At 41.3% G+C, this 27,799-nt stretch overlaps 1 protein-coding gene across 2 annotated transcripts; it reads left to right on the forward strand.

Moving 5' to 3' along the window:
* The first annotated feature begins 731 nt into the window (after nucleotides 1–731).
* Nucleotides 732–27,047, forward strand: relt (RELT TNF receptor). Of its 2 annotated transcripts, none has more exons than XM_040130056.1 (11): nucleotides 732–906; nucleotides 14,817–14,891; nucleotides 15,178–15,270; nucleotides 16,059–16,243; nucleotides 16,613–16,665; nucleotides 16,799–17,053; nucleotides 22,063–22,143; nucleotides 22,773–22,851; nucleotides 24,881–25,261; nucleotides 26,056–26,184; nucleotides 26,823–27,047. In XM_040130056.1, the coding sequence occupies exons 2-11, from the start codon at nucleotides 14,850–14,852 to the stop codon at nucleotides 26,824–26,826; spliced, it is 1,302 nt and encodes a 433-aa protein (XP_039985990.1). In that variant the 5' UTR covers nucleotides 732–906; nucleotides 14,817–14,849; the 3' UTR covers nucleotides 26,827–27,047. The 2 variants fall into 2 exon arrangements, with proteins under 2 accessions (XP_039985990.1, XP_039985991.1); XM_040130057.1 differs by having other exon boundaries at nucleotides 16,802–17,053.
* The last annotated feature ends 752 nt before the right edge of the window (nucleotides 27,048–27,799 follow it).

Genomic DNA, 27,799 nt, shown 5'->3' on the forward strand with positions numbered 1-27,799 from the left:
CCGCGAATATGACCCACACACAGTTTTCAATGGACGACAACTGCACACGACAACGGGCCTTTTCCACTGGCGACGTTTTCACAGTGACGGGACAAAAACAATATCCGTAAACAACCAAAATGAATGATGCCTGAATTCCAATTCGCCGCTTCACTTCCAGGTTCCAGGTATTGTTCATGATGGCTCACCGTCGCACTGTCGTGTCTTGCTGGGACACTTGAGTTGAACACGCCACGACAGGGTACTTTCAGATACCTTCAAAACAAGTTTTAAGTTTTGTTCAACATTTGTTTTTTTCAGATACATTCTTTGTGTGATTGGCCGTCGCCTCATTCAGACCAAAAGAACAGCTAACTATTTTGCCCCCCCTGTGATTAATTATTTCATAAGCCCTTTTTTTTAATTGATCATGTTTTATTTATCTATTTTAAGTTATTTATTTATTTTTATTTTAAACACTTTGGTTCTCCGTATAGGGACACCTACAGCAGTTGTGAGCTCGTGCCGCCAGCTTGTGAGCCGCAGCCAGCTGCTGGGGAAGGACAGCGATCGACAGAGGGGATACACACACACACACACACACACACACACACACACACTGACGGGGGTTTCAGCTTGCATCGGTGACGCACTGTGAGCTCACGGAGCCATTTCAGTGTTTGTCTTTTTTTCCACACACAGACACACACACACACACACACAGACACACACACAGAGAGAGAGAGGAGAGACAGAGAGACAGGGAGAACCTCGTGAACCGGCTTTGTGATTTTCATCCGTTCTCAAGCGTTTTTCATTTTTATTTTTTTATTTTTTTTTTAAATTACACCTACCAACTGAGTCCACTACAGCGGATGATGCTCGCTTGTGGACACTGAATTTCAGCCACATATATTCACCAAACCGGTAAGTCTCGTAACCCCCCCTTTTTTTTATATTCATCTTGTAGTAACGGTCTGAACGGCTGCTGAAGCCGGTAGTGTGTTCAGACCGTGTCAGCCCCTGCCGACCGGCGTGGAGCGTCTTTCTCGCCACAGAGCCCGTCCGACCCTTCTTCGTGAGACTCGGTCTGCCCTATGGCGCATGGCATGGCACGTACTGATAACTTTACACTTTGGGACGGAAAGAATCTCTCGCTCTTTGCTTCCACTGGGTTTTTTTTTTTTTTTTTTTTTTTTTTTTATGGCTCAGGACGGCGACGGCTTTGAATGAGGAAGTGGAGTTCGGTTGCCTGTGTCTGTCCAAGCTTCGTGGCTGTTTATATTATTCGCCTCCTATAGCTCTCAAAGTAAAGACTTAGCATTGTGCTGTGATCTCCGTAAGCTGACCAAAAGTTTACGATATCCCTTACGGATAATGTACCAGCCCCTGGTTTTGCTAATTTACTGGATTATTCTGGTTACTCCGCCATAATCAACCGCACGCCCTGTAATTCGGTTAATTTGATAGTCTTATAATAACCACGGGAACCACTGCCTGTCTGTTTTCTAATGACAGTGCGTGAGCGCATGACTCACGCACTGTCATGGGTGCGTGATGACCTCACCGCTAGTCTGATCCTCCCTCCTCTCTTTCTAACGAGGTGAACAGGCGAAGTCCCGGCTCTGCTGCACTTCCACGCTACATCTTTATTATCCTCCATCATATGGATGGGGCACATCAAAGCCAGCTGATCAGCTCGGTTCAAGCCGATTTCTGTGATGCATAACAAAAGCCATTCTTATTCTAAAAGCATATTGCATAGAGATTGACATACAGAAGAAAACTGTCAAAATGTCAGTGGTTAGTATACGGTAGTAATATCAACACTTCTCTGTCTAAAATTTTCTGTTTTCCTAAGTAACTGCATTCGAGCACTGGTTTTAAGTTGTGTCTCATCGCCATCACATACTACACCATACTGCTGAGGTTTTGGCAGGATGTACTGCTGCGTAATGAGCGCAAGCCCTTAGACAAGCACCAAGATGAGACTGTCATTTTTGGCAGAGGGCATCCATTGTCCGAGTCCAAATTCCTGCACGCTTGTATCAATAAGAGGCTTTCGACTTCTCTCACACACAACCACATGCACACATGCACACAAACGCACTCACACACGCATGTGCACACGCTTTCGCCAGAAGAGGGCCGTGTACAGCTTCACTGCTATGTCCCTATGTTGTTATGATGCAGGTAGGATTTTTGTAGGATTTCCAAAGTTTACTCCTCATTACTATCTTGTCGTGGGACAAATAAACAGAGAGTTCAATGCTCGGGTCACAAAGCATTTTAAATATTTGATATTGCCTATTTTTTGAGAAGACAAGCTTCCTGTTTCCTGTCGAGTACTTTCACCCCTCGTGGGAAAAAGGCGACGCATGTGTGGCTGTATATGTATGGTGTGATTGGTGTGGGAGGGGAGATGTTAAAAGATATCACAGGGCTTCTTTCGGTTTGGCCGAAGCATTGCTTTAATGAATTTGCTACTTAGTAGTTTTTGGCTATTTCTTTGATACATTGGCTCTGCAAATATATAATTTCTTTGTTTATAGCAAAAGCGGAGTTGGAGGGGAACAGAGAGGAGAGGGCTTGGTGTCAAAGTCTTTCCAAGTTCACAAATTCACTTAAAACCAGCCAGTGAACACATATTCTTCAACTTGTCTGAAAGGCACAGAGCTGTTTAGGGCTGCCATCTGTTGGACCAGGTTTAAGCCAACAAATATGTTTTCCGAAGATTATAGTTTTCTTCAAACAACAGTAAAACAGCCCAATGGTATCATTAGTCATAAAAGTATATTGGTCTTGAAAAAAACTATATAGGTCAGTTTGCATGATTCCACAGATTTGTCAAAGGACAATAATGTGCAAGAAGCCATTTTAAGAATTAAATAGATTATATTTTGAATTTTGCAAAGTTTTGATTTTTTTTTTTGATGGTCACATGTGTTTGAGATATTTCCCAACAGGATTTTAACATGCTTTTATCCTGCCACAAAATGACGCAGATGAGTCATCATTTCGAGGCATGATGTATAAGCCATAGTGTGCTGGAACCTTTTGGCAGAAAGTCACATTTTGTTTTCTCCATCATATTGTGTGCTCAACTGATGTTACAATTAACTGCAGCAAGGCTAACACCTGTAATTATGTAAAAACACACACACACACACACACTCAAATGCCTTAATTAGGAGTTGGTGCAACAAGATGGTACATTTGGATTTATCCTGAGCCAAATTTAAACTGCATTTTACACTCTACCCCACCCAACATTTACTGTAAACTGTACGTATTTAAGGTTTTGGAAAGAAGGACGGATGACGGGATGAGAAAGGGGAGAGGAAGAAGAAGAAAAGACAAAGAAGATGGACACAGAGAGTGAGAAAGAGACATTAATAATGAAGACAGAAAGACCGGAGTGTGTAGGTTGTAGCTTGGAGCTGATAACAAGTCAGGGTAACTTGACGTAGATTGATGCACTGCTTCGGCTCCGTTGGAGCGTGTGTGTATGCTGAAGTCAAAGACTCAGCTAAGCTTTAATTATCCAATCAATCCTGTCATGTGTCTGTCCATCCGTTCAACCAGGCTTGTTGGGAATGCCGCCCAGCGCTCCTCCATCCCCGTGCCCAGTGTCAGCCAGGAAACTCTGTGCCAAAGAAATTCCCACTGCACTGACTGCAGATCCCGGTCCAAGCTGGCTCAGCGCTTCGCACACGCTGATTGGTGGAAGATAGGATCATTAAAGGGGGACCTAGACACAATAACCTTAAAAGATGCAGGCACAAGTGTGTGTTTGCACGCAGTATATATGTCCTTATACACCCAGGCATAATTCAAAGTTATTTCTTAATGGGAAAGCAGAATTTGGTGGACAGCAGTCTCCTATTGACCTTTTATCCTGTTTCTGTATACTTTCCTCAGGACACCACAGTGTTGTTGCTGTATTTGTCGGCTTAACTGCTGCACTCTCATCATTTTATAGTAAGTGAGTAAACTGCAAGTCATGCTGCAGAGAGTTTCCGTCAGTGGAGCTCTTTTTTTTTTTTTTTGGATAGTCAGGACATAGAAAAAAGAATCACTTCCCAGATGTCTCAGCTCTTTTGTATCAGAAGTTTACAAAGACATGCGGTGCTGTGGTATCATATTTTATCCCTAGCTATTATTTTCCTGTGAATTGTGTTTTCTGTACAGGCTATTGCTAGAAGAAAAAATGCTGTGATAGTTAAAAATACATACTTGTGGGATACATTAGTCGTTGTCAGTTTTGAGGTTCTTGTACTTTGCTTGAGTGGGCTGCAACTAAAAGTTATTTTCATTGTCTATTTGTCAGTTTAGTCTATTAAATGTTTAAAAACAGGGAAAGATGCCATTCTCAGCTGCTTAAAGCCCACAGTGCTGCCTTCAATCTGCTTGTTTTGTCCAACCAAATTTTTTTGGGGTAGTTTTATTGATTAAACTACCAAACAATAAATTAAGCAGTTACAAGAGTCAGCACAACATTGAAGTACAGTATATTTGTTACTTTACTTTTGATAGAGTGAGTACATGAGTAATTTGTAGTTTTGCTTAGTTTTTGAATGCAGGATTTTACTTTTAATGGAGTATTTTTGTACTTTAGTGTAGAAACTTTTACTTTAGAAAACAAAGAGAATTGTTCCACAGCTGCTCATAAATTACACTGACACGCTGTATTTGTAATGTGGTTTGTAGCTTGAATGGTTGCACAGTCACATTTCATGAGATTTGGTTGAGTCTGGACAAAAGCAGACGGCTGCAATCTCGCCCAGCTTGGCCGGAGTTCACGACCTTTCCCCTCCGTCTCCTCCATCTGCCCTGTCACTCCCTTCTGTGTGCTGTTTAATGACACAGTCTTAAAAATAAGTTTTAAGAAAAGTGGAAAAAGAGACTGCAGACGTTCGCTACCCCACAGGTCGGCTCTGGGGGAGGATATCTGAAAGCGACCACAATCTGCTAGCTGAACTCGCCAGCAACCAATCGCTGGCTTTCAGTTGCCAGGGCAAATCACACACCAGCATGTCTGGGTCGATCTCTTTGTGACGAGGCACAAGTGAGTGACTGTGCTTGTGCGTGTGTGTGTGTGTGTGTGTGTGTGTGTGTGTGTGTGTGTGTGTGTGTGTGTGTGTGTGTGTGTGTGTGTGTGTGTGTCATGTTTTGGAGAGGATCCACACTATCCCTCATGTGAGGAGTGCTACAGACATGCCCCGTTTCAAAACAACCGCTGAGTAATGACAATGTAGCCAACAAAGCAGGAAATTGAACCTCTCATTTGTAGCAGCACTTTTATAGAGATATTGAATACAACTCAAAACACAGCATATTTCGATCCATAAATATATGTGGATGTGTGTGTGCGTGTCTGTGGCTGGGTTTCCATGTTGGGGGCAAACTGCAGAGTTGCAAAATCCTGATTTCTTGCTTATCTGCTGATATTTGTTTTTCACCTTCGTCCATAGAAACTGCTTCACACATGTACAGATGCTTACTGTACATTCAGTACACATATGGAGTTGTTTAACATATTTAACATTCCCAGAGGTCTGTGTAAAATCCTCAGTGTTTGTTCTTTCTGGCCTCCACTTCTCCAAGGAGGGAATGTCTGTCTTTGGACTCACTGTGGACGTCCATTAACGTAATGATTTCACATTTTGGTAAATACATTTATTTGCTTTCTTCGCGAGATCGATACCACACTCACATCTGTCTGTTCAATACGAAGTTAGAGCCAGAAGCCGGTTAGCTTAGCTTAGCACAAAGACTGAAAACGGGGAAACAGCTAGCCTGGCTCTGTCCAAAAGTAAGAAAATCTACCTAGCAGCACCTCTAAAGCTCATAATTTTCACGTAATAGCTTGTTTATTCACATTGATGGTAATTTGTGGTTTTCCGGCTTCTTGTCGTCAACCTCACAGTGACAACAAGATGCTAAGCTAACCAGCTACTGGCTACAGCTTCCTATTTACTGTACAGACATAAGAGTGGTATCAATCTTTTCATCTAACTCTCCACAAGAAAGCAGATATGCTTATTTCCCAAAATGACTTTTAAGCTTTCAGCTCTCCCTGAGAGCAGGAGACAATGTGAAGAGCTTAGACTCCCGCTAACAGGACAACTGCAATTTAACCCCACATCAAACAGCTCTTTTCAATACTCACCATTACATTTTAAAAAAATGGAGAACGTTTGTATGAATACATAAAATCTGCTCAGATGGGTGATGAAAATCATCATTTCTTTACCTGAGCTCAACTTCTGAGACACTGTGGAGTAGACTTTTCCACTGACTAAAACAGTAATTAACTAAATCCTCTGTATTTGTTCGACAAATAGAGATAACATGTTGAAAGTGTTGTTTTTACACTGCATACACGAAAATGGGAATTGTTTTATTGTAGTGTTCAGGTTTGACACTGACTTTGATATCGACCTAGGTCTGTACGGGTTGTGAATTAGAATTTACGTCGGAACATAAGGAGCTGATTTACATCCAATGTTAATGATGGTGGTGATGTAAGGGAAAATACCAGTCTCTGAAAAACATCTAGTCTCACACATATTCTTGCAACTCTGATTGCCCTGTGTTCTGATTTTTGTTGCTTCAAACCCTGAAAATAAAGAATTAAAGCAGACCTTGGAATCTTTTAGGGTTGCTTTTTGGGCAAAAGTGGTTTGTGGGTGGCATCTGGTTGGTTAAGGTAATAGCAAAGTGTCCTTGTCTCCTCATTTAAAATACTTTTTTTTTTTTTTTTGAATTAGCGCAATTTAGGCTTCATTGATCGAAATTAGCGAAGAACAAAATTGTCTTAAATACTTTCAAATTTTCAAAGTAATTCATAGAATCGGTATGAAATTACATCTACAGAAATTTCATGTCACCACTTAAGCAACTGAACAGTTGGTTAGAAAACACAAACGATAGTGGGGATTGGGCCTAAAACATTTGAATTTATGACTCTCCCATAAGATGTGACATCTGTTTTAAATGAACAAAAGAAAAGGAAATATTTCCGTCGAGTTTTCTTTGTATGCCTATGAATTCATGGCGGCTGTGGGAAATGAGGACAGTGCTGAGTCACCCTGCTGTATTGCGGGATCCCCGGTTGCAGCAGTCGTATTACTCTGGGAGTATCACAGAGCTGTAAACAGGCTGAGCACCTCACTGCGTCTGTCTCTCTCGTCTGTTCTTCCTTTTACCCTCTCTCTCCACTCCCTCTGGTCAACTCAACCTCTCTCGTTCCAACTTAGTGAGAGGCACGTTAAGTTTCTGCTGGTGTACAGTTCCACTGGAAAACATGACGACTGGCATCACGTCAACCCAAGGACAGAGAAGAGGAATGATAGACACAAAGAGGCAGTGAGAGAAACGCATCCGTAGACGTGTGTGGAGAGGCGACACCTGCACAGTTATCTGACAAAATCTCCATAATGAGATATTGTCTGAGCACTAACGTAGAAAGTGTTGGCGTAAATCAGCCTTTCTTTTGCCGATAATGGGCACCTCCATTAAGTCAAACAGAGGGTATGGTTGTACCAATCACGTCGTTGCCATACACGTGCACATTATCTCTCGGCCCACGAAATGTCTGATGGATAATGGAGTATAATTACCTTAAACCTTTCTTTTTGCCGGCTCAGTTGTTTTCTATTATATTTCACTCCTCCGGCCGGAAGATAATTCTCATGTGCATCACAATGAGGTGTATCCCAAGGCTGGACACACTAGGTGACCTGGTTAGCTTAATAGGTAGCCATTATCAGCACAGCAACTTGGCGGTTGACTTTTTATGTGAGGCCTTTCTACCCCATGATGGACAAGAAAATCTGCTTCTTTCGAAGTGCTATCTGAAGGTCCCAGGGATTACATCAGCCACTTTTGAAGTGCCAAAGAAGCATTCAGCATCCTGTAGTTTTCTACCATTTTTTACATAGCAATACGTTGTTTTAACCTGAATCAAAACTGAAGTGAAATGTCAGCATTATGGACAAAACCATATAAAATCTCTAGAGTATAATGTCACTGCTCAGTGAAAATCATGTACAATATCTCCAAAATGTCTTTGAGGTTAGAACTCTCCAGCAATTAAGAAAAACAACCCTGTTTCAAACTCAGTGACAATGCATTTCTGAGATAATCTAATGGGTTTTTAAAGGGCTTTATGAGCCTAAGACAAAGGAGGATTTCTCAACCTGTAGAGGAGCCAGTAATCCTTTGAACTTATCTGTCTTTCTGTGATAATGCATCACTGCACCTACGGAGCAAAGACAGAAATCTGAAGATATTTTAACTAAGCAGTGGGTTATAAAAGGGTGATGATTCTGTTGCCTGTCATCATTAGTCATATAGTTAAATATTTTCAGGACACAGCAAGACAGCGTTGCTTAGCTCTGTGTGTATTATAGTCCCTCCCCAGTCCCTGCTGTGCTGAACTCAGTGTAACCTTGTAGTTACTGACGAGATGAGACCCTAGTTGCTGCATATAGTACATATTTACATGATAAATCTGTCGACTTACTGAACCTATCTGTTGTTCAGAATCCATGTTACTGTGTAGTCCTTTATTCAATGTCAATACATAGGCTAAGTTAACTACCATTCAGTGTCTAAGATGAAGTGTGGAACTACAATAAGAAAGGGCAGTCGCTTAAAACCCAATGACAGGATTGACAGGATGAAAATGATGGAATGTAAGTCTGGGGCCGTTGTTGCCTTTTATTCCATCTTTTCTTGTGTTTTATCTTGTGGTCCACTATCAAATGCTGGTCAATGACAAAATATCACAACATATTATTTTTTAAATTTCAGTCTGCTGCAAAGACATCACCTTTTGAAAAAGCCTTTATTTTGCAAGATGACGACAGACCACTGCTCAGCTGGAATAGGCCAATTTAATGTACTGGAGAACTGGAAAGAGAGGCATTAACACTGTGGATTTTTTTCATCCAGTTCATCTGGCTGGATTGACAAAGCCAAGGAGTTTAGATCTTTACTGGGCCAGGGAGTCTACTGTGCATTTTAGCATTTTGTTCTTTCTAAACGGAAAACAAACCAGAGGTCTCAGTTAAACAAGTTGATGCGAGAATCCTGTTTGAAGTCACAACCAGTCGTTCAGCCATTGACTCAGCAGGTGGCTCATGGTCAGAATTTGTTGACAGAGATGTAGCCATAAGTCTTCAAACTTAAATATGAACATGTAAGCATGACTGAAATGTATTTCTGTGCCTGTAGGGTTGACACTAAAATACACTGTGGCATTAAAAATAAAATGGAGTCTCGTGTCTAACCAGAATCCTTTCTACTAGACAAACATGACTCATTATTTGGAAGCGGCTTGACCCCATTTTGCCCTTGATCTCCCCTGCTGCCCAGTCATTTCACGCTGAAAGGAAAGGAGTTCCACTCATTCTTGTGTTTCCTCTGTTGTGGTTCTTTCCTTCCTTCAAAGCTTCATCCAGTAGGATTTTTCAGCTCAGCTGCTGCATGACATAAAGGAGCAAGAAAAAGCCACATTAGCTGCGACTCTGGTCCTCACCCCGAAAAACCACCACAGAATATAATCATGTCCATGTTTTTGTCATGCTTTCGCCATTACTTCTTTATTATTGCTATTTTTAAGTCCCCTGAACAACACAGAAAATGCGAACGGTCATCTGACGTTGTCACGACTTGTTATTTGGATGTGTCAAACAACAGCAGCTAGGGTTTTGGGTAATTACTGTTTTACAACATTTAAGAAAAGTTGTCACGCTCCTCTCCATTTCCTTCGAGGTGTTTTTGAATTTTTATCCTGTTTTTTTGTTTGCGTCTATTCACATAAAATGGCGAAGGCATCGTGGGTGTTGGTGTCCTTTGGCTTCTTTGTTGTATGCTGGGGTATTCTGAGAGGTGTTAATGTCATTCCTCCCCTGTTTTTTTCTTTCTGTCTTTCTGTCTTTCTGTCTTTCTGTCTTTCTTTCTTTCTGTCTTTCTGTCCTTGCTACTTCAACCCACACATCCATCCGACTGCAGCCTCCAAGCCAAAACACAGCAGATGTGAAGTAAACCGGGTTATGAAAAAGGAAAACATGCAAACAATAAAATGCAATTTCAAGATTGACAGCTCAGACAGGCTTGTGAGGATAGAAAGGGCACATGGAAGAAAAGTATGAGAATTCAATGAAGAGAGACACAAAAGTTATAGAAAGCAGATAAAAGAACTCTAATTTCCTTGACTGGGATTATGCAAAGTCTGTATTGAAAGATGTTTAAAGGCAGTTGTTTCCCCGTTTTCTGGCTTGCAAAAACCCTTAAAATGCCGCTATGTCTACTTAATGGTCCCTCAATACAGCTTACACATTTGTCTCTCCTTTACTTCCACCTCATACAACAACTGTCAGTATGTGGGCAGTATTGGATACAAAATGCAGTTATCGACTGCAAACTCCACTGACCTTGGAGAAATGTAACATTTTGGTAGTTAGATTGTGTTACCTTTGGACAGAGCCAGGCCAGCTGTTTCCGGTCTGTATGCTAAGTTAAGATAAGTGGCAGTAACTATGTTGGTACAAGACTGGTATTGGTCCTCTCATCTAACTCTAACCAAGAGGAGCCAATAAGAATATCACCGTAAATTTCAAAACTATCCCCTTAAAGGATCATTGTGAGTTCTGCATTGTCTTGAGTCTGAGTCAAACTTTGTGATGGATCGAGGAAAAGAAGAGAAGGATGGGTATTTGAGGCAGACGAGGCCACGCGTGGACACGGGGGTGGCGGTCATGTGCCTGTAGGTCCAGTGGAAGTCCCACGTGTGGCGGTCACATCTGTAGTGGGTTGTGTGGGGAAAACCTCAGACAAACTGGCTTTAAACACATATGCATCACATGCAGACAGTGCTGGCTTGGACTTCCTGGCTGTGAACGGCTGACTTCTGGGAGCAGTGGTCAGGCAGCAGGCATGTCTTGAAAATCCTTTTTGGACCTGCTTTCTAATGCAGTATTTCAAGCACATTTTCACTGCATGTGTTGCTGTTGCATACACTTACTGTTCTTTACCTGCAGATAGCCAGTAGGTGAAATAGTTGACAAATTCTGCTGCTCCAGTAATTTTACCTCCCCTGATCTCTCGATAAAGGGTCTGATTTTAAATCACACTGACCTTACTGTATATTAACTTCTTAATCCAACCTTTGAAAAACATGTACTGATGATGATTTTGGATTGTATGCATTCAACACACTATAAATCTGTTTTACGTTGCCCTCGCTCTGCTGGAGTTTAAGTACAGTTGTTGCAGTGGCTGCACTTCTGGAGGTCAAGTGAGGTTCTTTGTGGAAAGCTGACATTCCTCAACCCCTCTAACCCGGTCCAATTTGTTACTTGACACTATCCAAAAAAAGAGGTACTTAATTGTAGGTCCCATTTTTGTTTTGCTCTCTCTATCATTGTCGTTTTATTGATCGTTTTTTTTCTCCCTTTTTTCAGCTGTGTGTGTGATTGTGTGTTGTGTGCTGTGTATGTGTGTGTGCGAAGGTGCATGTTTGCATGCGTGTATGAGTGTATATGTATGTGCACGTTTGACTTGTAATTAGCCTCTTCCTCTGGTCTGTATGGCATTTTAACAAATGCTTCTATATATATCATGCTATCAGGCTGAAGTTTTAGCAATCTCACTCCCTGCCCCTTTCTCCTCTTTCCATCCCTCCATCTCTCCCTCTCTCTCTCTCTCTCTCTCTTCTCTTCCTCTGTAGCTCGATCAGACTCTGCCCTTCAGCCTTGTGTTGTTTTTTCAACCTAGTGGTTTTTCTGCCCTCGCTTTATCTTTCTCTTCCTCCCTGAAATTATGCTTCAGAAGCCTGTCATTGGCAGGAGGGCTTTGCCGGACCAAAATCATAAATCCGTTACATTTTTTTATTTCCCTGTTTGTATAAGGCACAGCTTGGTGTTGGCTGGATGTTATGGCATTCCAGATGTGTGAGTACATATGTGTGTACACATCTGTAGTAACTTTATAAATTAACGCACAAGACCATCACTACACATTTACTGCACATATACAATAGGGATATGCTGTGTAGGTGTAGATGCTGGGTGTTCTTGTGTGTGTGTATGTGCTAACCACACATAGCAAGACAATGAATGGGTTTGAGTAGGGAAGTGTTGATTTGCTTGCTAACTACTGTTTAAAACATTATGTTTTGCTGTGTGGTCAGAGGTGAAGAGCTGCATTAAAGCAGCCTCACCCCTCACGCGCATACATAACACACACACACACACACACACACACACGCGCGCGCACACATACTCACTGTTTTAGCGGTGACAGAAGGGGCATGTCCTAAGGATGTCAGGGGTGTGTCTGTGGTCAGAGTGACAGTATAAGACATAGGCAGGTACACTGAATTCTCCATTCAGCTGCACAGATTTGTGCTTGTCTGACTTTTGTTGCACTTATGAACTTGTACTTTTCTAGTTGCACTTTAGTGTAAACTAAAAGTTAGATCTTTGTAGAATCTGAGATTTGTATAGTCCTGTAGTCATCTTTGAGTTACTTGTGAAAGTTGGACCAAGTACAGCTTTGATCAAGTGTTTGTGTTGTTTTTAGGCAGCTGTAAGAAAGTTAGAGTATATTTGAGTTTGGTCCTGACTCAGCATTAGTAGCAGTACACAGAGCATCCTCACTGAGTTGCCACGGCAACTGTGTCATTCAGCTTCAAGTCTGAGGTAAGTATGCCGCTCTGTCTTTCTCCTTTCGCTCCCATTTTCATGTTTGGTCTCCAATTCTCTCTTTCTTTCCCTATCCTAGCCATAATGTCTTTTTTCCTTCTTCTCACCCCATCGCTTGCTCTTTTCTTAATTCTCCTGTACTTTCTACTTTTGGACTGCTCTGACTGAATACTCCAATGCATTCCTTCAGTTTCTCATCTTTTCTTCTTGTCATCCTTCTTCCATCACTCTGTTCCTTCTCTCCTCTTCTTTTTTGTTTGGCATTATCCCAAATGCCTCTTGTGTTTTTGCTTTGGTCAGTGGCTGTTATACAAGCCTATTTGTCAGTTACATTCTCTCCTCCTGGGAGAAAAATAAAGAGAAGAAAGAAAAAACCTCCTTAACATTGCTCTGTCAATCTTTGTCATACTCAGATTGTCATATTCTCTATATTCAGAAGGACTGATGTCGTGCAGGACGTGGTGTGATAAGTGCTAAGAAGGATTTTTATGTTGTGTGAATGTGTCATAATAATAATTTTGAAAGTAAAATCTCCACCACAAATAAATTGCTGTATGCTGACAGACCAAGGTGCCCCCTGATAATACTAGTCCTGCGTGAATTCACTGTCCCGTAATTGTGGCCACAGCTGAGAGCGCAGCGCACGGCAAATTTCTTTCTTGTTTTATTTTGTCAGTTGCTTAATCAGTAGAGTGTTGCAGGACACACAGAGGAAGTGGTGATTGCTGCAAATTGTTTTTGCGTTACCCATTTGTTAGAGGAGTTAGAAACACTTGTTGTGACATGATATTTTTTTTACAGGATTCTGGATAGTCAGTCTTGAAAATGCATTTATTTCTCGAATTTATTCTCAGGTGCAGTTGATTTGTCACACTCTAGAGCGGTTATCAAACGTGCAATGGAACGAGTTGAGCAAGGTCTTCAGCGCATTTGCAAGAAATTGAACCTTATTCTTGATGATGAAAACCAGAACTTCTAAATGATAAGTGACCTAAGGTTTGATTTCATCTCAGTCCATGAAGTCAAATAGAAGCATCAGTAGCGGCAGTAATAAATGCCTTGCCAACCTCTTGATCTATATGCGTTGGAATATGTAAGTGTGTGCACTGCAGGGAGTTAGGCTATTTTAAATAAGCTGTTCTCAAATATTTTCCGACTGCAAATAGCTAACTATAGACATGGCAGCATTGTTTTGTAGTGACACAGTATAGTAGCTTGTGGTACACAGATATAAACACATGACCCATCCGTGTCGACTTAAAGATTGTCCTGGTTGAGCTTTAGCTTTCATTTTATCTCCAATATTCTAAAAAAAAAACCCTCTTCTTCTGCAGTATAAAGCAGTTCAATAATCCTAATTTTGTCATGTGTTCTCTACCATAATGTCAGTTAGTTTTGATTACATCAATCCATAAAAAGACTTAATTTTTCTAACTTACCTAAATGTCAGGAGAAACTCCCAGGGGTGGCTAATGTCAAGTGTTGAAAAAGTCAGCATGTGTTGGCAAATGAATATGCTGCAATGTGAATAATTGCTTTAAATGTGCATGTGAGTACCCACTGGCCAGAAATAGTAATAGATAAGCCCTGGTTCATTCATTCCTGTCTATAAAAAGGTCCTGAATCATGGTAAATGTTATTTACGGCATTTACAACTGCTCCTTACCTCCCTGTCACGAGAGCCACTGCACTCTGTAAGTCCCAAAAATGACTAAGGTGTTTTTCACCACGTGAGCATGTGTGGTTTTGTGGGAATGTGCATTCTATATGTGTGCGTGCGTGTGTGTGTGCGTGCGTGTGTGAGTGAGTGTGTGTGTGTGTGTGTGTGTGCGTGTCTTTGTGTGTTGGGTGACAGAATGAGAAGGATGGCACGTGTTGTGATATGTCATGGTCATCTATTTCTTCTAGTCATCTGACTAGAAGAAACTTTCATGGCACTTAAAAGGTCAACAGATTGTGTTCAGAAAAAAATATCAAAAGGGAGTAATTGCTTTGATTGAAGTGACAGTCTTGAATATTAATGTATATTGCACACCCGCATACTGAACAGTATATGTGGACCTGACCATGGTTTAAAATTAAACCATTTTCTGATATGTTTCTGTCTCCTGTCTTTTCCAGATCATATGTGCATAGAAGAATACATTGAAGAAGATGAGGAACCACCTTTGCTGCTCAGCTCTTGTCCTTGTCACGGTAAATATGTGCATATGTGTGTCTGTTACAACACACACACAAAAAAAGAAAAAACTGTGTGTGCACTTTTAAGGGTGTAGATGTGCTACTCTTTGCACCTAACATTCAGTTTGATTCCCTATAGACCAGGTGGCATGTACACTGTGATTTACAAAGTGTTTACACTCAATTTTATTCCAAACCACTGACTCATGAGCTTGTGTGGTTGTGTGTGTGTGTGTGTGTGTGTGTGTGTGTTTGTGTGTTTGTGTGTGTTTGTGTGTCTTTGCCTGTGTATGTCTTCCAGGTGTTTGGCTGTGGTGGGACTGCAGCAGTGCAGTGTCGGTGGGGGGAAGGGTGTGTGTGTCTGCAATGCCCTGCAGGCGAGGAGCCTTCCAAGGTGAGATTACAAGCTGAAATAAAATGGATTGATAATAATTTAACCCACTTTGCAGGACATTTTTAGTACATTTTATATCTGCTATTACAATATCTGTTGCTATCCAGTGCTTTTGTTTACTTTCTAATAAACTTGATGTCAACTTTGACACTAGAAAATTCCACCCCGTGTTCCTTAATTATCCTCCCCTCTCTACCTGTTTTAGATGTATACCTATTTTAAGTGATCCACAGTGGACAAAAAAGTATATTCCCACCACCTAACTACCGACTAGAGATCCAGAGTTTTTTTATTTGAACATTGAATGCATCTCCTCTCTTCCCTGTTAATTTATGTGTTGGGTCACCACAGTCAATATAAATCAAGTTATCTGCCTCCATAAAGCAGTGTTTAATGATGCAAAACATGTATGACATTACTTTATAACTAAAGGGGGATTTTTGTCAAGGTGTGTCATGTCTCCTCTTTGTTGCAGATTGTATTCATGAAGTCGTAGTAGATCATGTGCTGTTACTGATACAACAAAACAACCATTCATTAGATAGAAAATATTTGTAGTTACCTTTGTTGAACAGTCTATTAATCTGTTTAGGTGAAAGTATAGAGGAGATTTATTGTTTTAATTCCAGTCAACAAAGAGACAAAACTTTTAATGAAAAGCTGTCTCTTCTTTGCTACCATTATTTAATTTTTAGACTCAAACCCTTTCACAGCACCAGAGAGATGCGTCATTGTGTGCTTTTGCAGCCTCTTTTGCTTGAGTTTAGAAGTGTTTTCTGTCTTGCCAGGCTTGTGGGCAGATCCAAAGTCCAACAGAAGAAGTGCAATGCCGATTGTGCCCGACTGGAACCTTTTCAGATGCATTCGACTCTGAACGTTGTCGTCCACACGCCTCCTGCAAGATCCTCGGCCGAAAGGTTGTAGCCCCTGGGACTGCGACCTCAGATGCCATGTGTGGGGACTGTCTGCCTGGGTAAAGACTGCCAGTCTGTCTCTTTGGCGACCTACCTGTGTTCTTGTTAATCCAACCACGGTTCAATCCAACTGTAGGCCTGACCTTCAAAGGGATTTGCTCCAACATGTACCTCGTAAACTTTCATTTGTTCTAAAATTAGTCCTGTCATTTTCTCTAGGCTGAGAAAACAAGAAAACACCCGCACACACACATACAGTACGTCATTCCCCACAATAGGCAGGCAACATCGCGCACCACTGAACATAACATGCCACAGCCTAAAACCGCTGATTCATTCTTTCATTGAAAAACAGTCCCTCACTTTTTCCCCTCTCTGTCCATCTCGCTAATTATGCCCTTTTCTTTTCTTTCTTTTCCCGTTTGCAGGTTTCACTCCACTGCCACAGGGGACGTTTCTACCCAAAGTCCCTGTGTGAAAAGTAAGCATGCTCCTGCAGCGTGTGTCTGTCTTTCGTGAAAATGGTTTTACATTCACATAATGCAGTTTACAGCCTTGTAATTAGCTCTTTATGGAGATAAGACCATTTTTCTTCTTCCTCTCCTTTCTGTCAGCAGCTTCGCATGTCAGAACAGTTCGCACGGTGGGTAAAGGTCCATCCGCTGGTGCAGGAGGACTGGTTAACGGCACAATGGTGCGCAGCGCTGAGGAGAAGACAGCAGAGTACGCTGTTTTTGCTCTGGTTCCCATCTTCTGTGTGATGGGCCTGTTGGGTATCCTCATCTGCAACATCCTGAAGAAGAAGGGATACCGCTGCACGGCTGAGAAGGAGGGCGGGGATGAAGAGACCGCCACACCGCAGAAAGAAGGTGAGAAAGATTAGCTGGCAGAACTAAGAAAAAAGTCAAGAAAGAAAGTAAAAGGAGATAAGAAAAAGTTGACGAGTGAAGAGATAGACGGTAGCAGGAAGAGTGGTTATTGAAACTAGCATTTATGTGCACGTTGCTGCGTTCGTCCAGAAAAATGGCGAATTAGCACACATGCATGCACACGATGTGGTCAAGTGTTTCCAGGAGTCAGGACAAAGCCAAGCCAAGCCCAAAGGGTAGTGTCTTTGTGTGCAGCCACAGTCCATGTATCTCTGTGATGTGACTGCATGCAATCCTACATGGGAGGCTTTTTATCTTTTTGAACTTTGACCTTGCAGGGGCACATGTCATCCATGTTGTGTTGTTCTAAGCATGCACTGTTATTCTTGTAATTTTCCGATTTGAAAAGGGGGGAAAAAAGCCTTCCCATCAACTCATTTGCCCTACTGACGTCAGAGAGAAACTGACTTGAGTAAACACAGAAAGAAGTATAAAGAGAGACGGGGAAAGGCAGAAGAAGGAAGACAAACAGAGGGATGTGGGTGATATTAATCAAAAGAGAGGTATATATCAAAACATGGAAAACTACCCAGAGTTTAGAGAGAGAAAAAAGACAGATACAGAGGGATCAAGCAATAAAAGAAGTGTCAAGTTACCACACCCGTTCTCTGTGGTTTGCACGGTTGGAGAGTAATATGACTGCTCTTTATTCCTGTCCTTTGTAACAGTGGATAGTCGTTTTGTCCTGGAGGACTCTTTATAGACCTGGAAACTATTTTTTTCAGCCTTTGACCCAAATGGAAATCATTCTTTTCTCTTTGAGTGTAGAAATCCGCTTTCGTAAGGGGAGACCTCACCTGTGGCAGCCGTAACACCTGGTTTGATCTGACCAGATAATGTCTTTATCCCTCTCTTTCTGTATATACCTACACCACTGTGCACGCAATGTGAGAAGTACACTCATGATTCCTTTATGCATCTATCCTACTTGATGTACTGCACCTGTCAGGTTCTCAGGCTTGTATAGCAGGTAAAACATCGTCACATGGGGCATATTGTCGACTGTAGCATTTCTCAGAGCAGCTTTCTTTAAAACTGTGGGCACAGGACCCACAATGATGTGTGGATTTCCTGGTACGTTTCCACATAAAACATATGGCAGTTTGATAAACTATGCCTGTTATGAAGTGTTTGGACTAATTTACACTTGCACAAACTCAAAATGTGAGTCAGAGAGAGTTGGTTCAATTTAGCAAACATTGCAAACTTGCTATTGTGTTCACTCGGTTGCCTCATGCAAAAAGTGGACAGCTTAAAGCAATAGTTTGACATTTTGGGAAATACACTATTTCAGTCTTTGACTTTAACCAGCCATCGACTTGCAGAGGCTACATAAGAGTTCATGAAGTTAAACAACTACGAAATCACACTTAGAAAAAATACAGTATTTTACTTACCATCTTTCTCATACCTCATTGCTATGTGTACATATACTGCCCAGTCCACTGTACCTGAGAGACTTGTTTCAGCCACATTCTACATACTTACATACGGGTTTCACCAAGTAGTACACTCCACTGCTGCGTAGTTTATCCAGTGAGTCTGTGGGTATCAATTTCACTTCACTGCAGCAGTCAGACAGCAGTCATGACAGGCGGTTACACTCATCTGGTGCGGAAACAGACTTAAAGGCTAAGCTGGCTTTTCCTTCACTCACCTGATGGTGCGAGGTTCAGAGGAAAGCTGTGTGACAGCCGTGGAGCCATACGTACTGCAAGCCGTCACGAGTGCTCGGAGCACAGCTGCTGCCTGAACAGATCTGAACTTCTGGCAGCACGTCCAACATCAAGACACTGTTGACGTTTGCACAACACCTGTGGCTTTGGACAACTTACTGTAGCTGTCAGGAGTAAAACTTTGAGTTTAGTAGATAAAAAAACAACAGTTTCTTAAAAGATACTATTGATGATGGCCAAAAGCATCAGTCCTCCTTGCACAGTAATATCCACATCTGCACAAAATAAGGCTGGTGGGCAGGAGTAATTTAACACTTTAAATTTCTACGCTAAATGAAATTACATCAACATAGCAACTATAGGTTCTTTTTGCAGCGCATCAAACGGCTCATTGGTTACTCAGTGTTGTTGATTACAGGGAGAACATTACTCTTTTTCTTCCAACTCCTAGATTTTTTTAGCTTCCATTCCTAACACTTCAGCCACAACCACCAACGTAATTTGGGTCTTTTATGCTTCTTTGTTTACAAGCCAAAGATGAGGGCTTTATAGCACCAACAGCACATGCAGCTAAGCCTGTGTAGTGGACTTAGTGGAGGCCAGGGTGATCCAGGACTAGCAGATCTGATTAAAAACTGAATAGGTTTGGTGATAATATCTAAAAAAAAAAACTGCCTGTGTGAAGATGTGATGGAGGATTTCAGGCATTTGTGAGGCCAGACAGCTATGCAAGGTCATAGCAATAGTCTTCCTGTCAATGATCTCTGCTTTTTGTTTTCAGCGTTGCCTTGGTCTCTTCCTCTCCGAGTGCTTTGTTGTGAAACATAAGAGGTCCCTGCACTTAAAGGGAAACTTCCTGAAACCCCATCGCCCTGCAGCTCTCTTTATCTGTCCTTCTACTCTCCACTAACCCGATTTTTTTGGCTCTCTAACACCCCCTCCCTTTCTCGTGTAAGCATGACACTATCCATCCATCTCTCCTTTCCCAGCCAGATCAATAATTCAATCGGGTCCTCACTTTATGGTTTATGTCTCCTGTTTCTTTCTCTTTGAGTGGTAGAAATGCTTGTCTGTACAGTGAGTGTTGTATATGAAACCCCTTAACTTGACATGAAGAGTTGTGTGCCATGTCTCAGTCTGGGTTCGACAATGGAAAAATTAGCAGTAATTTGGATTGTTTGAATTTAATAGTACATATTGCACATTGTACATTAACTAAAGTGTATTTATGAGGTCTTTTGATCCTTTATAAGCTGAAGGCAAAATTTCAACTTCAATGTAAAGTTAAAAGAAAGATATCTATGTTCATGCGTTTTACATTGGCAATGGAAAGTGGGGGGATTTTAAGACACCTTATCACCTCCTTCACTCTCAGCTCCCCTCCTTCTCTCCTCCTGCACAGCTTTGAGGACAGATGATGCAGGGGTGCAGAGATATGCTACGAGTGTGTTTGTGTGACCAGGACAGATAAAGGACAAGAGAAGGGCACATCTCTCTTCCCCTTTTTCTCTCATTGTCATGTCACTATACTCGTTGCAGTGTGCTGTCTGTCTGCCTGTCTGTCGTTCTGTTCGCTGTAGTCCTGACTGGGCGAAGGTTAGATTTAGACTTCTCACTCCAGCACTTTTCTCATCATCTCCAGTCAGGAGGAAAACCCATGGGGATGAATTACAGCAAGGCCAGGCTTAGCTCGGCAGGGCTAAGATCAGACTATGCGGAGCTGCAGACAGAGAAAAGTTTGACTTATTGGAGTGCGCAGCGACAGGAGAGCTGAAGGAGGGGAAACAGAAAAGGCAAATGTGGGGCCGATAATACGAGAAATGTTGTGAGCTGGAGTCAAATCTGCAACTTTGTGTTTACGGCGCATGGAGTTCAGCTGGCACAGACACAAAGGCGGAGCCAAATGTAGAGTTTAGTTGCCGCAGCTTTTAGCTTCAGCCACAGGGCTGCTGCATTTGCAGTAAATTTGGGAGTGGACCTAAACAGCTTTTTTTTATTGTAATACAAGAAATGTCAAACTGAACAAAGTCATTTCAAAACAAGGTCAGTGACTGCTGCCTTAATGTGGCTGACACTGAAACATTGAACACAGGGCTCTGACTTTGCTGAAGGAATAAATAGAAGATGATGACGGCCACACTGTGAAATGGATGCCGTTATCCTCACATAGCAACAGCCGCTGCGGAGACAGAGCTACTGTTGTGTCTTAACAACAGCCTAACACTGCTTATGCAAGAGAACACAAATCCACACGCACATAGGAACAAATGCAATCTATACAGACACATTTTGTTCTTTAATTCACAGATACACAAAGTGACCTGGCATTGGGGGTCCGGTACATCACACTATACACACACACACAGAGCGCCTTGTGCTCCAATAGAGCTGAATGGGGCGTGATTGCTGACTGAGCCATTCTGGACCCCCCATGTCCTAATCGCTCTCCTCTCAGCTGCCACTCTGTGCTGTGCTATTATGGGATGGTCTCTGGGTTGCCATGGAGGCATATCTATTCTTTGCTGTTCAGCCATCCACATCCATCCCTATCAGTCCCATCAGTTGTGTACCGAGGTACAGTATCCCAGCAGTGACAAGCACAGTGTGAACTTTGCTTGCTCTGCAAGTTGGACAGTGTATTTTTAACATTAAACAATAAATCCTCCTAAAAAGAATAATATACACTCAGTTGCCAGTTTATTAGGTACACCTAGCTAAAACTGATGTTACTAATACAACAGTCATGTAATAAATCCTCCATTCATGAAGGTTATAATGTTCAATTTTTATTGAAACTGTTTTAGAGAGGGGTTGTTTAAATTTTATGGTCATTTTGGAGGCAGCAGTGTGTGGTGCTGTTGAACTGTATTGCGTTATATTGACAGGTGCTTCTGTTATCCAGTCCACCCCATTTAGACAGAACGACAGGCTACATAACAGAAACAGCTCTCTGTTGTATTAGACTGAATTTGTTTTAGCTAGGTGTACCTAATAAACTATAAAACTGAGTGGACATTGAAATATACCAAAAAATATAAGTTATAAATTGAAATGTGTATTTTAATACATGGATGGAGTGCATATTTTACCAATATATTAATATATTTCTTCAAGAACTTGTTCCAAAATATAATGACATCCGTACATGACATATTTTCCCACCATTCAGATACACCATATTATATGGAAAAACACTATTTCTAGAGTGTAGAACCTACAGTATAATTGATAAAGGGTAATTTTCTCTGTGTCCGTCTTCTTTGCTTGTTTCAGGTAACAGTTGTCCCTACATATCTGATGACCTGAATGAAGACACCATCAGTGTTCTTGTTCGCCTCATTACTGAAAAGAAAGGTGCGTGTCAAGCAAGTACCGACACTGATGTCATGTAGGAGCTAGTGGTCAGAGCCGTTTCATCCCCCGTGGCTTTAGAAGGGAACACGAGTCCACAGTGCCGATTGATGATTGGTGTTTAGAAATTAAGAAAAGGGAGGGAAAAGGTAAACCCCCCCTAGTCAGCCTGCTGACTGCTAACACTGCAAAAACTGACTCTTCAAATACATGTTCGTTCACTTGTTTGCCAGAAGCTGATTTAACAGATTACAAGTAAGCTAAGCTCTTGGACTGGAGATATTATAATCACCAAGAGTTTTAACATTGCCAACAGCACATTCATACTATCTAAAACAGTGACAGATGTTTCCAATTTGTGTTTGTACATCAGAAAGCAAGGCATATACATCTGCTGCGTATTACTGTAAGTTTCCTACATCACTTATAGGAAAACTGGCAGCTTCTAATATGATGTAGATTCACATTCTTACAGACAGTAATTTACAGTATTGATTGGGAAAAAAAATCATTGACTGTCACTGTAGTCAACATAATCAGTGATTAAATGTTGATGTGTATTTGTGTGTGTGTGTGTGTGTGTGTGTGTGTGTGTGTGTGTGTGTGTGTGTGTGTGTGTGTGCGCGCTTCAGAAAATGCTGCTGCACTGGAGGAACTGCTGCTGGAGTACGAAAGCAAACAGATGGCCATGAGCAAAGGCTCCTCAATCAAGTATGAGACCCCTCACTCACACATACACACACCCAAAAATCCTCATATGCTTTTGTTCAGTCGTGCTGCTCAAGGTCAGGCTTAGCACGAAGGCAAGGAAAGTGTGGGGGAGAGCAAGGCAGTGAAAAATTTGGAGGGAGGTTCTTGCCAAGAGGCTCTAATAAAAACATCTATGTCTGTGCGTTTGCTTGTTTCCCAGTATACGTGCTCTACATAAAACACAGTAACTAAAGATTAGCCTCTTCAGCTTCAAAAGGTTTTCTTTCTTACGTAAATTTGTAGTAGTTGCAGAAAGAAAAACAAAACGTACAGTACCTCTACACCATATTAATATTGTCTTTTGTGGTTTATCCAGTAACCTCCAATGCTCTTCATCAGAGCTGGTCTTTATCAGACACACATGTATATAAGATTCTTATGGACTTCATTTATATGAAAATATACATATATATACAACATATATATGTTTTATAGTGTATGTATATCCATTTTGTTCTCTAAATTTCACAGAAAGCGGACTAGAGAAAACCTGGAAAAGGTTTCAGATAGGGATAAACAGTTGTATTCCCCCTTCCAAAAGGATGGATTTACATTCCTGCTGTAATTAAAATTAGCAATGGTCATTTATTTTTATTTTGTGTGCAGAAAAGTCATTTGTACATGAAAAATGTAACTTGAAATAGCAAATAATTGTACAGTTTGTGTATAAATATAAACAACAATTTAGTTTTTCAATTTCATACTTTCATTTTTAGGTTTTTTGTGCCACAAAGGTGACGTGCATTAAATGTAGCAACACTGGCTGATTGCCATTTGATTCCTTTCCACTTTATGCCAAACACAGTAAAAAATAGAGTGCTTAATGGTGAAATGAACTGCCATAATGGAAAACTTGTTCAAAAAGAACTGCTGGCTCATTCTCATTCAAAGTATGAAAAGATTAGGTTTGATTTGATTCTAATTCTATACTACTGTATGCCTCCTGTATGTCTGTTCAACTCTCATACATTTCAATAATATGTTTTTTTCCCCCTCCTCTATAAACGTACAGTAAAGCATTCAAAAGTTAGCTCCACGTAGCACACTGGCCATGTACGTGACTCACTCCCACATGTCTGAAGTGAAGGTCTCACACAGTTGTGACCACTGTGTATTGAGTCCTGAGGCTTCAGCGCTCAGTCTGTCACTGAGCTCACCGGCTGTCAGATAGTTTGAAGTCACAAAATTTACGTGACCAAGTGCGGCTGTGGTTGGAACTTGGGTTGTAAGTTGCCATCGTTAAATTTGCTCAGGTAATCAGCAGTCAGTCTAACAAGCCCAGTAACATACTGCTTTATACCAGAGTCTTCACCACTGTACTCTGATTTTTCCTTGACTTTCTGTGATGGAAGACATAGAGGAATCATTTGTGCTCTGTATTCTCCAAGCTGCCCTCCACTCTTTGCTGCTGCGCTGACCCAGCTTCTCCCACAGAGTGATTAAAGTTCATATTATCTCTCAATATTATATGATGGTGACTGGATCCTGTGCACTCCACTATGTATGGCACGTCTACAATAGTGAGAGGTCTAAGGGGCCTCTGGCAGTGTGCTGCTGCTCAATGGGCTGCTGAAACATGTGAGCTTTAGATGCGAGAACATTCTCTCACACACACATACACACACGATAAGCACACACAATTCTGGAAAGCTTTCAAATCCTGTGTGTGTGTGTGTGTGTGTGTGTGTGCGTGTGTGTGTGTGTGGTGGTAGGTTTTGCAGAGGTTATCTGGGGTCACTACAGGTCACCCACTACCTAGTATAACACAGGAACACACAGCTGCATTCGTCTCTTTTGCTTTGCCTTTCTCTGCACAAAAGAACAATGGAAAGATAGAAACTAAAGAGCTTGGGGTGAACATTTCTTTTGTTTCTTTTATGTTGAGGTTTTTCAGTATTTGAATTTACAGGGAAATTCACCATTTGTATTGACTAAAGTGAATATAAAAATGCCTGTTCACTCCCTCCTCTTCCTCTCCTGCTCCTCCCAGGTTCCCGATGCTTTCTCCCTTGTCCCCGTTCCGCTCCCTCCCCAGGCTCTGCCCCCATCAGTCCCACCTCCACACCATCTCCGGCCTCTCTGGCCTGGCCCCCAGACACGGCTACCGCTGCTCCCGTTGCGCCCAGAGAAAATGGCCCCCTGTTCTCATACCTCCTCTGGATTCCCTCAAAGATCCTCTGAAGCCCCCGCAGACCCTCATCCTGCCCTCCCTGGAAACATCTACCGACCAGCAGAAGAGCCCCCTGCTGGCGGGACACTCTGTCGACACCACCAAACAAGCTGTTGTGCCAAATACTGTACAGGAGAAAGTAGAAGGGAATGACGGGACGGAGAAGAAGGAGGGAGAGCTGACAGTGTTGTCTGTGGGGAGGTGAGACTCATTCATGTTGTTTCATCCAAACACACCACTGACATGAAACATGCAATTCTAATATATTTTTGCATTTCACAATTTAATTTAAGATAAAGTGAAATAACCGATGTAAAATTCTTAAGTAGCAAAGAGTAGCGCAATCAAAATACTCCAGTATCTAAGTAAAATTGCTCAAGTTCTCTTCTTAATTACAGTTTTGAGGTACTTGTACTTTAATTGAGTATTTCCATTTTCTACCACTTTATACTTCCACTGTACGTATTTCACTGGCAAATGTACTTTTTACTCCACTACACTTGTGTGAGAGCTATAGTTACTAGTTTCTTTGCAGGTTAAGATTTTACACACAAAACAAATTATCCTCTTATAAAGTCTGATGCATCGTTAGAGATTAAAGAACCCAACAATATAAAAATGATTTAAAATGAGCTCTTCCTCAACTAGCTACAGCAATAAAATGCCGCTCAGAAGTTTATGCATCAGCTATAATAATACAATAAAACATAATAATATAACTCTGACAGTGCTTTATATGCATTCTTCTGATGTTACTTCTGTACTTTTACTTAAAGACATTTTCGAAATGGGGTATTTTTACACTATGGTATTGCTACTTTTGCTTATCTGAATTCTTTGTCATTCTCACAGTAGACGGTCACTGAGTTGTTGCTACAAAAATACCTTAAGATCCGATATTTTCCATGTAATTTTAAAAACTCATAAGAAATTCATCAGGTCATAAAACCATGATTGCCATGTGTCAACGATTGGATCTTTTGCTCAATTCACAGATTTCAAGTTGCTCAGATTCCCGAGCAGAAGCCCGTCACCATGGACACCCAGACATCATCCCAGGAGCAGAGGAACTCTCTGTTTGGTGGGAAACCCTTCTCCTCCTCTTCATCATCTGGCGTCAGGAGGTACAAGCTCCAAAACGTACACAGAATAACTCTCCTCTCTCTCTTCTACCTTGTAATTGCTGCTTGCTTTTTATTGCTCTCTCTCTCTCTCTCTCCCTCCCTGTTAATCTCTAGTTCTTCTTCACTGTACATTGCTGAAGTTTTTTTTTTTTAACAGTTTAAGTGCCGTGAAATGGTTGGAAATTATTAGCATGTCACATTCCTCAGGCCAACAATGAATGACAGAATGTAGTCTGTTTCACTGGGAAAGGAAGTTATGATGAAAGTATGATCAAGTTAGCTGAGTAGTGTCTCTAAAATGATTTGGGACATGAGCTCCTCCTGTTTCCGGCTGAGTGGTCATGAACATGTGCCAACACTCTGTGCCTAGTCAGAACTGAGTCAGCATTATTACTATAATCATGTAGCCCTGCCTGTTGTGAAAATCATCTGTTTGTTCTACCATGCTCTATTCTTGCTTGCTATACAATGCTTCAAAATCAGACCAATTGGGGAGAAAGAAATGGCTTTAATTTTACTTTGTTGGCCAGTGATCATAATAACTTGGAAATCTGGTGTATTTGCTTCACTCCTTCTTTTGCTCTGTCCCTCATCCCTTCCTTGTGCCTCCTTCTTGACATTTTGACTCTGTGTTTCAGGTGAAGAGACAGACAGATGCTGTACGATAACGCTACCTCTCTGAAGATGACCTCATCATCCACTGACAACTTAACAGCAGGGAGGGTGTTTTTATGCAACTGACACAAAGAAACCACAAGATCCACCCGCTGGAAGAAGTTGTATCTCGTTATGCAAAAAGAGGAACATAACTGTATTTATTATTACAAAAAAAAAATATTGTTAATTGCAGTTGTAACAGATGTACCATCATAGGAGTTCAACTCAAGATGCTTCACTGTCCCAATCCAGAGAGAAACGGTTTTGAAAAGGTTGTTGGATACACACAGGGACAAAGTGGAAAGATTTCCTGTGTAGCTTTGAAATGAACAATTATCAATAACTGACACTAAAAGGGAGGATAAGAGGAAGAAAACAAAGAAAGGAAGTTTTAATGATAAACAAATGCACTCTTAACCCCTGTGTTTGAGCTTCCATGTAAAAAAAAAAAAAAAAAAATAGATGCAGGTGTGAAACACAAATGACACATACTGTACATGTAGACAGACACAACTACATGAACTCACTCTCCTCACATAAGACACGAAACTCAAACAGCAGACCAAAGCAAACTCTCATTTATAAGTGTGTACGTTAAAAAAGAGGGAAACATCAGGCCAAGCTGTCTGCAGACAAGTGGCGTACGAACTAAGAGTAGGAAGGTTTTCTTTACCAACAGACTTAGTAAATCTAGCTTGTTTGAAATACAAACCTATGTGATTTTGGGTCATAAGGCACTTGATCAAAGACTACAGTAGCACTACAGAAAGTATTATAACGAAAAAATGTTGAATGATGTTGAATGTAGTCTTAACCAAAGAAGCTCACTGCACTCACTGAGTTCACTTAAACTTTTTGAACCTTTGAGAGTCTGAAAAACATTCATTCAGCAATGTACATCTACCCACAGTTAGCAATAATAACATTTGTTACTTTTAAGCTCTTGTGCAATCAGGGG

Source organism: Xiphias gladius, chromosome 7 (assembly GCF_016859285.1).
Source record: "Xiphias gladius isolate SHS-SW01 ecotype Sanya breed wild chromosome 7, ASM1685928v1, whole genome shotgun sequence".
NCBI classification, from domain to species: Eukaryota; Metazoa; Chordata; class Actinopteri; order Istiophoriformes; family Xiphiidae; genus Xiphias; species Xiphias gladius.